The 11671-nt window shown below is 40.0% G+C and overlaps 1 protein-coding gene and 1 long non-coding RNA gene across 7 annotated transcripts; one reads left to right on the plus strand and one right to left on the minus strand.

The window, feature by feature from the left end:
* The first annotated feature begins 1118 nt into the window (after positions 1–1118).
* LOC311054458 lies at positions 1119–3262 on the plus strand. Its single transcript, XR_014601727.1, has 3 exons — positions 1119–1414; positions 2360–2494; positions 2618–3262. It is a non-coding gene; the product is annotated as an uncharacterized lncRNA (long non-coding RNA).
* A 1242-nt stretch (positions 3263–4504) lies between these two features.
* LOC311054452 (uncharacterized protein) lies at positions 4505–11566 on the minus strand. Of its 6 annotated transcripts, none has more exons than XR_014601726.1 (8): positions 11196–11566; positions 9045–9146; positions 7909–8010; positions 7026–7259; positions 6107–6802; positions 5869–5975; positions 5692–5781; positions 4505–5096 (listed from the first exon to the last, which is right to left on the minus strand). XR_014601726.1 is itself a non-coding variant. In XM_084070431.1 (8 exons), exons 5-8 carry the CDS (start codon positions 6124–6126, stop codon positions 5028–5030), a joined length of 294 nt encoding a protein of 97 aa, XP_083926557.1. In that variant the 5' UTR covers positions 6127–6802; positions 7026–7259; positions 7909–8010; positions 9045–9146; positions 11196–11566; the 3' UTR covers positions 4505–5027. The 6 variants fall into 6 exon arrangements, 5 of the variants coding, with proteins under 5 accessions (XP_083926557.1, XP_083926554.1, XP_083926555.1 ...); XM_084070431.1 differs by having other exon boundaries at positions 5869–5979; positions 6103–6802; XM_084070428.1 differs by having other exon boundaries at positions 5869–5979; positions 7909–8459.
* Positions 11567–11671: the final 105 nt, after the last annotated feature.

Raw genomic sequence — 11671 nt, forward strand, 5'->3', positions numbered from 1 at the left:
GTTCAGGCCACTACGCGGCCCTCGCATCTAGAGTTCGGGGCGCTATGCCTCACTCACATACGCCGCACAGCCGATCCGACTGATATGCCCATATATGGAGATCTCTGTATCTCAGTCCTTGTCCCTTTTATGCCCATATATGGAGATCCCTGATGTCATCAGTATATGCCCATATATGGAAATCTGTGTATCTGTCAGTCCTTGCCCTTTTATGCCCATACATGGAGATCCCTGATGTCATCAGTATATGCCCATAAATGGAAATATGTGTCTGTCAGTCCTTGTCCCTTTCATGCCCAATGCCCATACTGTATGGAGATCCCTGATGTCATTGGGAATGGGATATGCCCATAATTGCCCTTTTGTTTGTGCCCATAGCTGACTGATAAGACAACACCCTCCATATTTGGGCGTAGCTGCATTGGGAACTCCTTACATGGTTATGGCTGAGTCATGGTGACATGAGCATCAGAGGTCCCTCTGCCGCCCGGTCCTCTCTTAAGCCAATTTTAATATAGGATAGGATAGGGCTGAAGTGGTTAAATGAAAACATTTTGAGAGATTTTGAAAGAATATAATAATTATTATCATTATCATTATTATAATTATAATTGTTTTTTACATTCCCAGGTTGAAAGTGGTTAAATGAAATGAATGCGCAAAAGTATTCATATGGTTAATTTAAAAAAAATCTTAGTTCATTCTTTGTATAGTTTTGTACTGCATATTGCAATAATAAGTTATAACATGTGTCACAGAATCCCAAGGCACACCTGGACTTGTCTCATGGCCACTGTGAACCACTGGACTAAACTACTTATTCAATTTACTCTATACCATTTTACAGCAATACACCTAAAGTTTAGCTGGCATGGTGATGATGACCCCTGGTTTAGGGTGTAAGGCTGATTTTGGCAAACAAGGTGTTTTATGTCAAATATGGGTACATGAACTTGGTGCGGGAAAAACCCCAACAACAACATCATCTGTGGAAAAGCCTTGTTGTTGAAATATGAAACAGTCCCATGAGTCAACTGATAGAGAGAGGCCTAGTTAAAGTGTAACCATAGACAAACTCCAGTGCCTTCCCCCTTTTAAGACAAGTCCGGCCTCTCAGTTCATAGAGGCTCACATCAACTTTGCGCGCAGGACTCTGTTTAATTCCACTATACCACAATGATACCTGTGCTCGGCATGGCCCTGCTTGGCCTGGTGTGTGTGACCCGTGCTCAGAATGGTGCCGAGCCGGCGTCCACATGCACGGCCTGCCCCTGTGGGTCGGAGGTGAACGTGTACACAGAGCTGAGGGACCTGCGAACACTGGTGGTAGAGTTGAGCACTAAACTCAGCATCACACAGGAACAACTACAAAAGCAGAGCACAGCTGTGGCTGAGCTCAAGAGAGAGAATACAGGTGCAGTACGATACTTCCATAATGTCCTTACAGATTATCGATTGCTTTTATTATTATTCCATTGATTACTTTTGCATGTAATCAAAAAGCTAGTTTATATATGTATTTATATATGTATTTATTAATGTATACACTGTGTGTGTGTGTGTGTGTGTGTGTGTGTGTGTGTGTGTGTGTGTATATACACACACACACTGTTTGTAATTTTCATAATCGCTAATCAATTTAGGAAATCTTGTGCTTCGTATCAGATAATAGCTTGCTGTAGTGTTTGTTGATGGGAAGAACCTTTCATATTGGTGTTTCTGAATATTTATAAGACAACAAACACTGCAAAACTGCATTGTCGCATTGCGACACGTTTCGAGCTTGTAGATCGGCTATTTCTGCTAATTGTGTGTGGTATGAGGAAGTATAGTATAGGGGTTAAGTTGTTAAATCTGTAACCGGTTTTGTTAACACCAGTGTTACTTGAGACTGAGAGCTTAATTCCATTGTGGTCCTTAACCACACTTTCCACTATAGCGTTATTAGGCTGTGGTTCTCAAAGTGGGGTCCGGGGACCCCCAGGGGTCCTTGAGGGGGTCCCCAGCAAAACTAGTTTTATACTATAGCAACAAAATCAGTTTAACCACTTTAACCCCCTATACATTGGCTATTTGAAAATGGCCAATCTACAAGCTCCGAACTAGTCACAATGTGATGTGTTGAGAGCTTGTAGATCTGTTATTTGCTATCTTGATTTTTTTTTTGACAAATTGAATATTTTGGAAACATTTTAACAAAACTCTGGCACAACAGGTCCCTGGCACAAAATATTTTCAGATGGGTATCCATGGTCAAACACGTCCTTGACATAAAAACGTTTGAGAAGCACTAACCATTAAGGACATAATAAGCACAAGGCTTAAACCTGTCAGAATGACAAAGGTATTTGTTCTACAGAGCGTCCAAAGGTGGCCTTTTCAGCTGCCCTATTGTCCAGTGAGAATAAAGATTATGGCCTCATCAACACTGAAACAAACCTGACTTTTGGTAAAGTGCTAACCAACGTAGGCAACGCCTATAATCCAGTTACAGGTAAGATACTGTGCACATTTACAATGCAATTTTATAAAACTTTATGAAAATGTACAATGTCTTTCAATTTCTCTCTCTCTCTCTCCAACACACACACACACACACACACACACACACACACAGGAGTCTTCACATCACCTGTGAAGGGAGTGTACTATTTCAGATTTACAGGATATGGTTTTGCCAAGCACGATATAGGCCTGAGCATATTCAAAGGAAACGAGCGGATGATGTCGGCGTACGATTATAAATCCAGCGGTGACACGAGTGACGTCATCTCTAATGGAGTCACACTGCTGCTGGAAGTGGGGGATGTGATCTACATGCGCCTGTGGGTCAACACATGGATCCGCATCGACAGTAGATACGACTACAGCTCCTTCAGTGGTTTTCTCCTGTTTCCTGTTTGATCACTTCAACCCTGGCATCAATAGGCCAGTGGTTCCTAATATTTTTTTCCTTGGAGCCTTTTGTTACATCGAGTGGTATAAAGTAACTAAGTACATTTACTCAAGTGAGGCATTTTCCCATACTTTTACTTCTACTCCACTACATCTCAGAGGCTAATATTGTACTTTTTACTCCACTACAATTATTTGAAAACTTTAGTTACTTTGTAGATTTTGATTATTATTACAAAACATACATTAACCACTTCAGCCCATATACATTTCAGCCATTTCAAAATAGCCAATCTACAAATTCACAATGCGTTGCATGCTTGTAGATCTGCTATTTTCAAAAGATTTGTATATAATTTACACATTTGTACTTTTGTACTTTTACTCAAGTAAATTTTGAATACGGGACTTTTACTTGCCTTGTAATCAAATTAAGGAATAGCAAAAGCAGCTGATCTAGCTCACAGCGCGTTTCATCGTGATGCATTATGAGCTTGTAGAACTGCTATTTTCACTATTTTTGAAACTTTCTGAAAAATGTCATGGACTGATATCACCTTGAGAACATACAGTGGATGAAATGAAGTTATGATTTTGTGCAAAATGTTGACACCTCCAAATAGACAAGGCTTCATGCCTCTGTGATCTTCTATTATTTGAGGTTTACTTTTACCTGGATATATCAGTATATCTTAATGTTTTTTCTAAATCGCTTATGCAGTGACAAGCGGTCAAAAACAAGTTGGTTAAACTGTGTATGCGTATGTGGGTGTATGCAATAAAACATTTTTGGGTATTTATCTTAATTTTATTTACACCTATAAACATAAGAAATTTGAACTGGGGAGCCCCCACCCTGCAAGCACTTGGAATTGTAGACATTACATTTAGTTTGACTCAGTTCCACAGATACATAGTGAAAATATGTGAGCTTGTAGATCGGCTATTTTCACAATGTTTGTCTCTTTCTTAAGTAATATTTTACAATTTGGTATTATAAGGGTCTTAAAAGTCTTTAAATTGTAACTTTAGAAATGTGCCGATACCCTGTATGCACTTATACTGTAGGCCTATGTTGGTTTGTTTACTGTTGAGTGAGAAAACAATGTTGCACATTAAGCTAATTATGTGGGGACCCCCCAAAATAATTTGGGGACCCCCAGTTTGGGAACAACTGCAGTCGGTTATAAGCAAGTACAAAAGCAACGTACTTGCATTTTCACAACCACCTACTTTGCTGGGACACCTGGTGACTGTTATTGATATGGATACCACCAACGCCTCTCCATACTGAACAAAGCGTCAAAGAGGCTTTACATGAGAAAGAATGCATGATTTGAAAATGCATGGTAAATCATTAGCAGAACCAAATTTACCCTTCAACTACTCGTTTATGCCTGGTCACAGGTTTTGTAACAATTTGTTGCAAGTGTAGAAGTATTATTAGGCCTTAAATGTCAAATGTTAAAGCATGTTCAGATCATGTATACTTTACATTACTTCAGACTATTTTCCAAATTCTTAACATTTTTACATTTTGCCAAAATAACACTGAGGTGCCCACTCTTCCGGTTACCGTTCGAATAACCGTTGCACGCCTACAACAAAGTCCTGTTACTCAGTCAATGTTTAATCAATTTTGTGTCATAAATCAGTATGTAACCTCTGCAGTCAGTGTAGGGACAGCGGATGTCTCCGTGTCTACTGACTGTGAACAGTATAGGAGTACTGCTAAGTGTCTGTTGGGTGCTCCCAAAAGTAGGCATCAACAGAGGAGGCATTGTCTATGAAATTAATTGAAGGACCCCAACGGAAACAAGTCCGCAAGGACTTTTTTGGCCGGACCTTTTAGACAAAAGCATTATAAATGTAACTGTGTTGTTTTACATTCTTTTGCCTAATAAAAATGTCAATCAATCAAGTCTCTCACTTCTGCCTTCATCCACAGTATCTGCCATGCATCTCAACTGGAGCATTGCCCGACAGCCCACGAAAAGAGGTGAAAGGGGGCATTAGAATGTTCTCAGAGTTCTCAGTATGTTTGCCCCCACAGCAGCCATTGTGGTCCTGTACGAGGCAGGCTCAGAGGTGTAGCGGTTGCTCTGGAGGCCCCTAGTCATGGGGGGGGGGGGTCAAGAATCCCAGCTGCTGCGGAGCTCCTGGGCTCCGTCGGCCGTCTCGCCGAGGGAGCTGATTTCCCACTACAAAATTAGGATTTAGAAAGTAAAACGTGTCACGACTTGTTAGATTACAAGTTATCTCTCAAGACAGATTCCGTTCAGCAGAGATAGAATGATATTAAAAAACTTAGTTCGACATCATATACATTATATAATGTATTAACATACATATACACACACACACACACACACACACACACACACACACACACACACACACACACACACACACACACACACACACACACACACACACACACACACACACACACACACACACACACACACACACACACACATATATATGTGTGTTTTTTTAATGACTTCAAATCAACAGAAGAAGGTTGAGTAAAATACACTAGACCTGCACACTCACAACTTTTGTGCACGCGGTGCCCAACTATTCAATTAGATCCACTGAGCTGTAAATCCATTTCAATGTGAACTATACCACAGCAGCTAAATAAACTATGGCTTTCTAGACATTGGTATTTTTTTCGTGGTAATTGTGCAAATCAGAGATTATCAAACTGTTTGTATGCATCAGTCCCCAATTAAAAAATATAGATAAATTGCACAGGGTATGCATTATGAAATCCGCAGCATCATTGCCTACCTGTGCATCATCCAGGGAGGTCAGCTCAGATTCTGATAACGGCTGGATATCGGACATTGCACTTTGTTCACTGCTGGAACTTGAGACTTCCTTTGAAAAAAAAAGGAAAAAAAGGACTATGTTTGAGTCATCTTGCTGCTACACTGAATAGAAAAACGTTTGTAAAATATAAGTTACCTGTTGATCACTTTGACATGGACTCTCTTCTCCAGTTTCTGAGTCTGTCATCTCCCAAGACACTTCCCAAGACATCTCCGACACACCAATTTGACTGGCATCACCACCTGCCTGTATAACAATAGAAGATCCCATGTATTAGTTACAGAGCTACAACACTATGTATGTATAGAGAGAGAGAGGACCCCCCCCCCCTTCCAATTTAATTCAACATTTTAACGTTTCTTTGTTTACAAACTTGCTGGCCAATGCTTTCATCTGTCAAAGTTTCCTCAATGGGGGGGCACTGTGCAGCTGTGTCAGTCTGGCATCCACTCTTTCTGTCTTTCCACTGGAAAAGCTTCCTGTCCAATGATTTGCCCATATCCTTCCATTTAGACAAAGACGAACGGGGGGACATGCATACTCCAATTCCGGAAAGTTGATGAATGCACCATTTCGTGGCTCCTCCATGTCTCAGTACAAGTGTGTTGCGGTACATTGGGGCACTCATGGAAATTTCACGTGATCTTAAGAGTGTTGCACCAGCCATAGCCATTGTGCTGGATTGTGTTGTCCTTCTGCGTTTTTGTCGTGATGTGAGCCCCTGTACATTTAGTGTTTCATCATAGACGGTGCCAGCACATTCCAAGAACTTTAAAAAAATGGGTGCGTTTGCCCTCCATTCGGCTATCAAATTGTCCCACTTGAAGTCGTTCAGAGCTTGTGGATTTGTTTGCCTTAAAACAGAGTTGAACGATGAACTACACAGTGTCTTACACTCTTTCTTCAAAAGTTGAAGAACTTTATCCACCACTACATCCACCCCACATACCGCCATCACTGACTTTGGGAGGCTTTCATATTTCCCTCTAATAAGAAGTTCTCCAAGCTTTTCCAAAGGCCCACGTAGGATGCGGGTTGTTATAGTATTCTTTCGAGTAATCTTTTGAACCTGTGGACAGTGACATATCAATTATTATCAGCAGTCGTAGAATTATTTACGGCTGCAACTACAATCTTTTTTGTATTTGTGTGTGGGGATTTGTCATAGAGGGAAAACAAAGAGGGCATCAATGACTATACTATACACCCCTGGGGGACCACAGTCTATCACGTTTATAGGGTTTAAGTGAGTAGACTATTGCACATTTAATATTCATTTAGAAAACAAGTACCTTTAGTATTTTTCTTTCGATAAGTCGTTGTTTTCGCTGCATCCTTGATGGTCTCAGTATAGAGGGTGACATGTTTTGTGTGGAGGTGCTTTGGATGGGCTGTGGGACAGCAGCAGGTGTTGGGATGGGTTTAACAATGTTTTGGACAGTCACTGGCAGCACAGCTGGTGTTGGAATGGGTTGTGTGGATTTGCGAGGCTCTTGGCGCTCTATGGCGAGTCTTTGTACAGCAGACTAAGAAAAGTAAATTGTTAAGTAAGTAATCAATTCATACAGATGTTCTTTTGTCCACTCTGGTATTCTTGAGGAAGTCAAATGTGTTGGCCTGTTGTGTAAACATGGGGGAAAAAAGGGGATAGTTCACCCCAAAAAATATTTATAAAAAAAATGTTCTATCAATTAGTCACCCCATGGACTTGAATTAGGAATGTGACAAAAACAAAAAGATATCCATGAATTCATTACATTCCTATTCCTACGCCAATAATTTGATGACCAGTGGACCAGTAGGCAGCGGTTCCGGTAGGTGACACAAAGGAGACTCTTTGTGTCTCCTACTGGAAACCGCTGCCGGTCATTCAAGTCTCCATGGGGTGACTAATCAATAGAAAAGAAAGTAATTTTGGGGGTGAACTATCCCTTTAAAAGGCAGAGATAACCTAATAAACTAATGTATACAATATTTCACCCCATAATGACCTCTCAACCTCTACAGACATTTCTTTGTATTAATAAATACAGTTGCTTTGGATAAAAGCGTCTGCTAAATGACTGTAATGTAATGTAATAAATCAAAGACCAAACAAAAGTAACAAATTAACATTTGGGGTAGGCATATTGTACAATGGAACATATGAATGTCACACTTTGAATACAGACTAACCTTTACAGTGTCAGGAGAAAAGGGTACAATAGCTATAGGCTTTCCAGTCCGTTTCTGGGATGCTGGCTGAGACACCAATGAAAAAACTGGTTCTTCTTTAATCTGAAAAAAACATGCCATTGGAATTAACATTGAACCATGATAAGGCTAGAAAAGACAGTTTAACCACTTATGTCCTATGTACTGGCAAAAAAACTGCCGATCTACAAGCTCACAATGCGTCTCATTGCTTTGCGCTGTGAGCTTGTAGATCACCCATTTTTGACTGGGAGATTTGTTGTGGAGGGAAAAAGAGCAGACCAAGTACTGAGCTAAGGGTTAGGTTTAAGTATTGAGAGTTTAAGTGGTTAAATGTTTGAAATACAATATACATTAACAAAAATATCTATTTACACAACGCTGATGCTAGTGCTGTCAAAAGAGTCTATGAAATCAAAGAAGAAGTTTAATATGCAACACAATGTTATACAATTACATGCAGCTTCATAGATATCAGCTTCATGTCTCTCTCTCAGCTACGGGGTCCTTGGCCTGGAAAACGTTAGAGACCCCTGCTGGTGAAAGAATTACTTTAAGGCAGTGATAACCTAATAAAGTATTATATGCTGTATCTCTGCTGTCGGGCAGAAACCAGCTAACACCAAAATGTTCCTTTTTCTAGAAATGACAAAAAACAAAAAGTGGAAGTTAGGAGGTTTTGTTCATCATTGATAAGAACAGCTGAATGGACCTCCTAGCTCACAATGAGGTTGGAGGTCAAAAGGGGGTGGAGCCTGGAGATAGCTAAACCAGCTAACTCCACCCCCCTTTGGTGGAGTTAGCTGGTTTAGCATAAAGTTTGAGGATCCAATGGAGTTAGCTGGTTTTGTCAGAAGCACTTTTTTAATACTTTATTGGTTCAATATTTTCTTAATCAACACACAGACGTAAAGGGAAAAATGGAGTTAGCTGGTTTCTGCCCGACAGCAACGATATACAATATTTCCCCCCATAAAAACCTCTCAACCTCTACAGTATGTTGATATTTCTTTTTTTATTAATAAATCAAAGTCCAAACAAAAGTGACAAATTAACATTTGGGGTAGGTATATTGTACAATATAACATATGAATGTCACATTTTGAATACAGACTAACCTTTACAGTGTCAGGAGAAAAGGGTACAATAGCTATAGGCTTTCCAGTCTGTTTCTGGGATGCTGGCTGAGACACCAATGAAAAGACTGGTTCTTCTTTAATCTGAAAATAACATGCCATTGGAATTAACATTTAACCATGATAAGGCTAGAAAAGACAGTTTAACCACTTATGTCCTATGTACTTATGCATGTCGTATGACATCTGGCAAAACAACTGCCGATCTACAAGCTCACAATGCGTCTCAGCGCTATGCGTTGTGAGCTTGTAGATCACCCATTTTCGACGGCGAGATTTATTGTGGAGGGGAAAAAAGAGCAGACCAAGTACTGAGCCAAAGGTTAGGTTAGGTTTTAATTTGCCTGCGGGTGTTGCTGTTGAGGGATTTTGCCTGTCAATCATCGCGTCTGCTCCGCCCCCCCCAGGGGGGCGAAGGAGAGGGGAGGGGCGGGGAGGAGAGGGGGCGGGATTAATGGACTGTGACGACTGGCACTTTTCTGAGCATAATTATTCAGAAAACCCCAGACCACAGAAAGTTTATTTTTTGGGTGTAATTGAGGTCAGAAACCCTAAAAGAAATCACCCTGAAAAAGAAAAAAAAAATAGAAATTTGATGTCATGAAACCAAAAGTATTGAGAGTTTAAGTCGTTAAATGTCTGAAATAAAATACATTCACAAAAATATTAATTTACACTACACTGATGATAGTGCTGTCAAAAGATTCTATGAAATCAAATAAGTTTAATATGCAACACAATGTTATACAATTACATATAGCTTCTCTCTCTTTATATTAAGTGATTCCTCTCTGCCTGGCCTACTTGTTGTACGAACGCTTGTTTTATTGTTGTATTGTTTATTGGATCTTGTTTAGTCGATACACTTATTTGTTTTAGCTCCTGCTCATTTGATTTTGCTATTTTTGTCTCATCTGTTTAAGGAAATAGGTAGCTAGCTGATATATTGCACTTTTACCATAGCGCTAGGCATACTCTTGGTTGCTTGTTTTTGCAGAAAATGCACTTCTGTCAATCACTATCACTAATCACTATTAGTAGTTTTCGTTCCCTACCTATGTTGAATACACTTATTGTAAATCGCTTTGGATAAAAGCGTCTGCTAAATGACTGCAATTAATTCAGCTGGCCCAACAAATGGATTGACGTGATATTATTGCACTAGTGTACATCGGTTCTGTTTACACCCCAAAGTCATGATTGCTGATTTGGCCATTGAGTCAAATAAATAAATAACTATTTCTACCAAAACGTTAATTTGATATGTATTGACTGACTGTATTGTGTTGACTGCATGTTATTTAACATTACAAAAAAAAACACAAACCACCACCCATACCCATGGTTTGCTTTAATGTTTCTCCTCTCTTTTTTAGTGTTGTGCCTTGCGGCACAACACTAAACCAACGCTTTTATTCCTACTTTTTATTTGTACTACAGAATACATTGCATTTCGTTTTAAGTCCTTTGTATATGTATTATTGAATGGGCTGTTCTGAAGTTGCTTTAAAAAATTGCCATAATATAGCCATAATATATTAGATAGCACTTACCTATTGGATCACAATCTGTTGATCCAACAATTGGATCAACATCTGTCATGATGACTCATGCCCGTCTTGGATAATCTTCAAAATAGTGTTTGCACTGTCTCCCTTTATGGTCAGTACATCTACATAAACGTTCAGATTTCAAATATAAAGTGCTTACCCCATTTTCATGGATGTTAACATTATGTACGGGCCCTCAGAAGTACCCGTATCTTCCGTATTTTCAATAAAAGCATTTTAATTCTGATCGTTGGCCATTTTCTCATAGAGTTATAATGCATCAGAGTGCAATACACCTTCCAACCGATAGGGTTACGTAGTTGCAAGCATACGGGGTTAATGGCCACCGATCGGATTAAAATGCTTTTTATTAAACAATATACGGACCATACGGGTACTTCTGAGGGCCCGTACATAATTGTAACATCCGTGGCCATGGCATAAGCACTTTATATTTGAAATCTGAACATTTATGTAGATGTACGGACCAAAAAGGGAGAAAGTGCAAACACTATTTTGAAGATCATCCAAGACTTTCATATAATATATGACAGTCTCGTATCAAGGCCAGCACTTTACTTACCCTTCTTTTTCTGTCATGTGATGGAGATGTTGGGGGTGAGGGTGTCCTACAACGTTTCTGTCTCGCATTATTTTGGTCACATAGTTCTCTGACCACATTTACGATGTTTTCCAGGTTGACTCTGGCGCGATCATACTTCTCCAGTAACTGTTTGCAACATAAGCAAACAGACAGGAGAGCATCCTCCACAACAACAGGCAGCAGGGTTATGGCTTCCAAAGCAACCTTCAGTTCCTGATTTAACAATAAATTAAATACTTTTCCTTTTTGTCCAAACTTTAAATCGTCCCCACAGACTCTACAAACATTAACATTGCAAAGTTTCCTCGGTGTTGTCGTCGGTTCCAACTTCAGCCCCGCGGCGGCAGCCATGTTAAATGAGTCGCCGCCCTCTTCTTCGTCTTCTTCTTTGTCTACCTTTAGTTTCCGGCAGACTGGATGCCTTGCGGCACATTGCTGCCTCCCACAGGTCGGGA

The sequence above is a fragment of the Gymnoscopelus microlampas genome, assembly GCF_963454915.1.
Source record: "Gymnoscopelus microlampas genome assembly, chromosome: 10".
Lineage (NCBI taxonomy): Eukaryota > Metazoa > Chordata > Actinopteri > Myctophiformes > Myctophidae > Gymnoscopelus > Gymnoscopelus microlampas.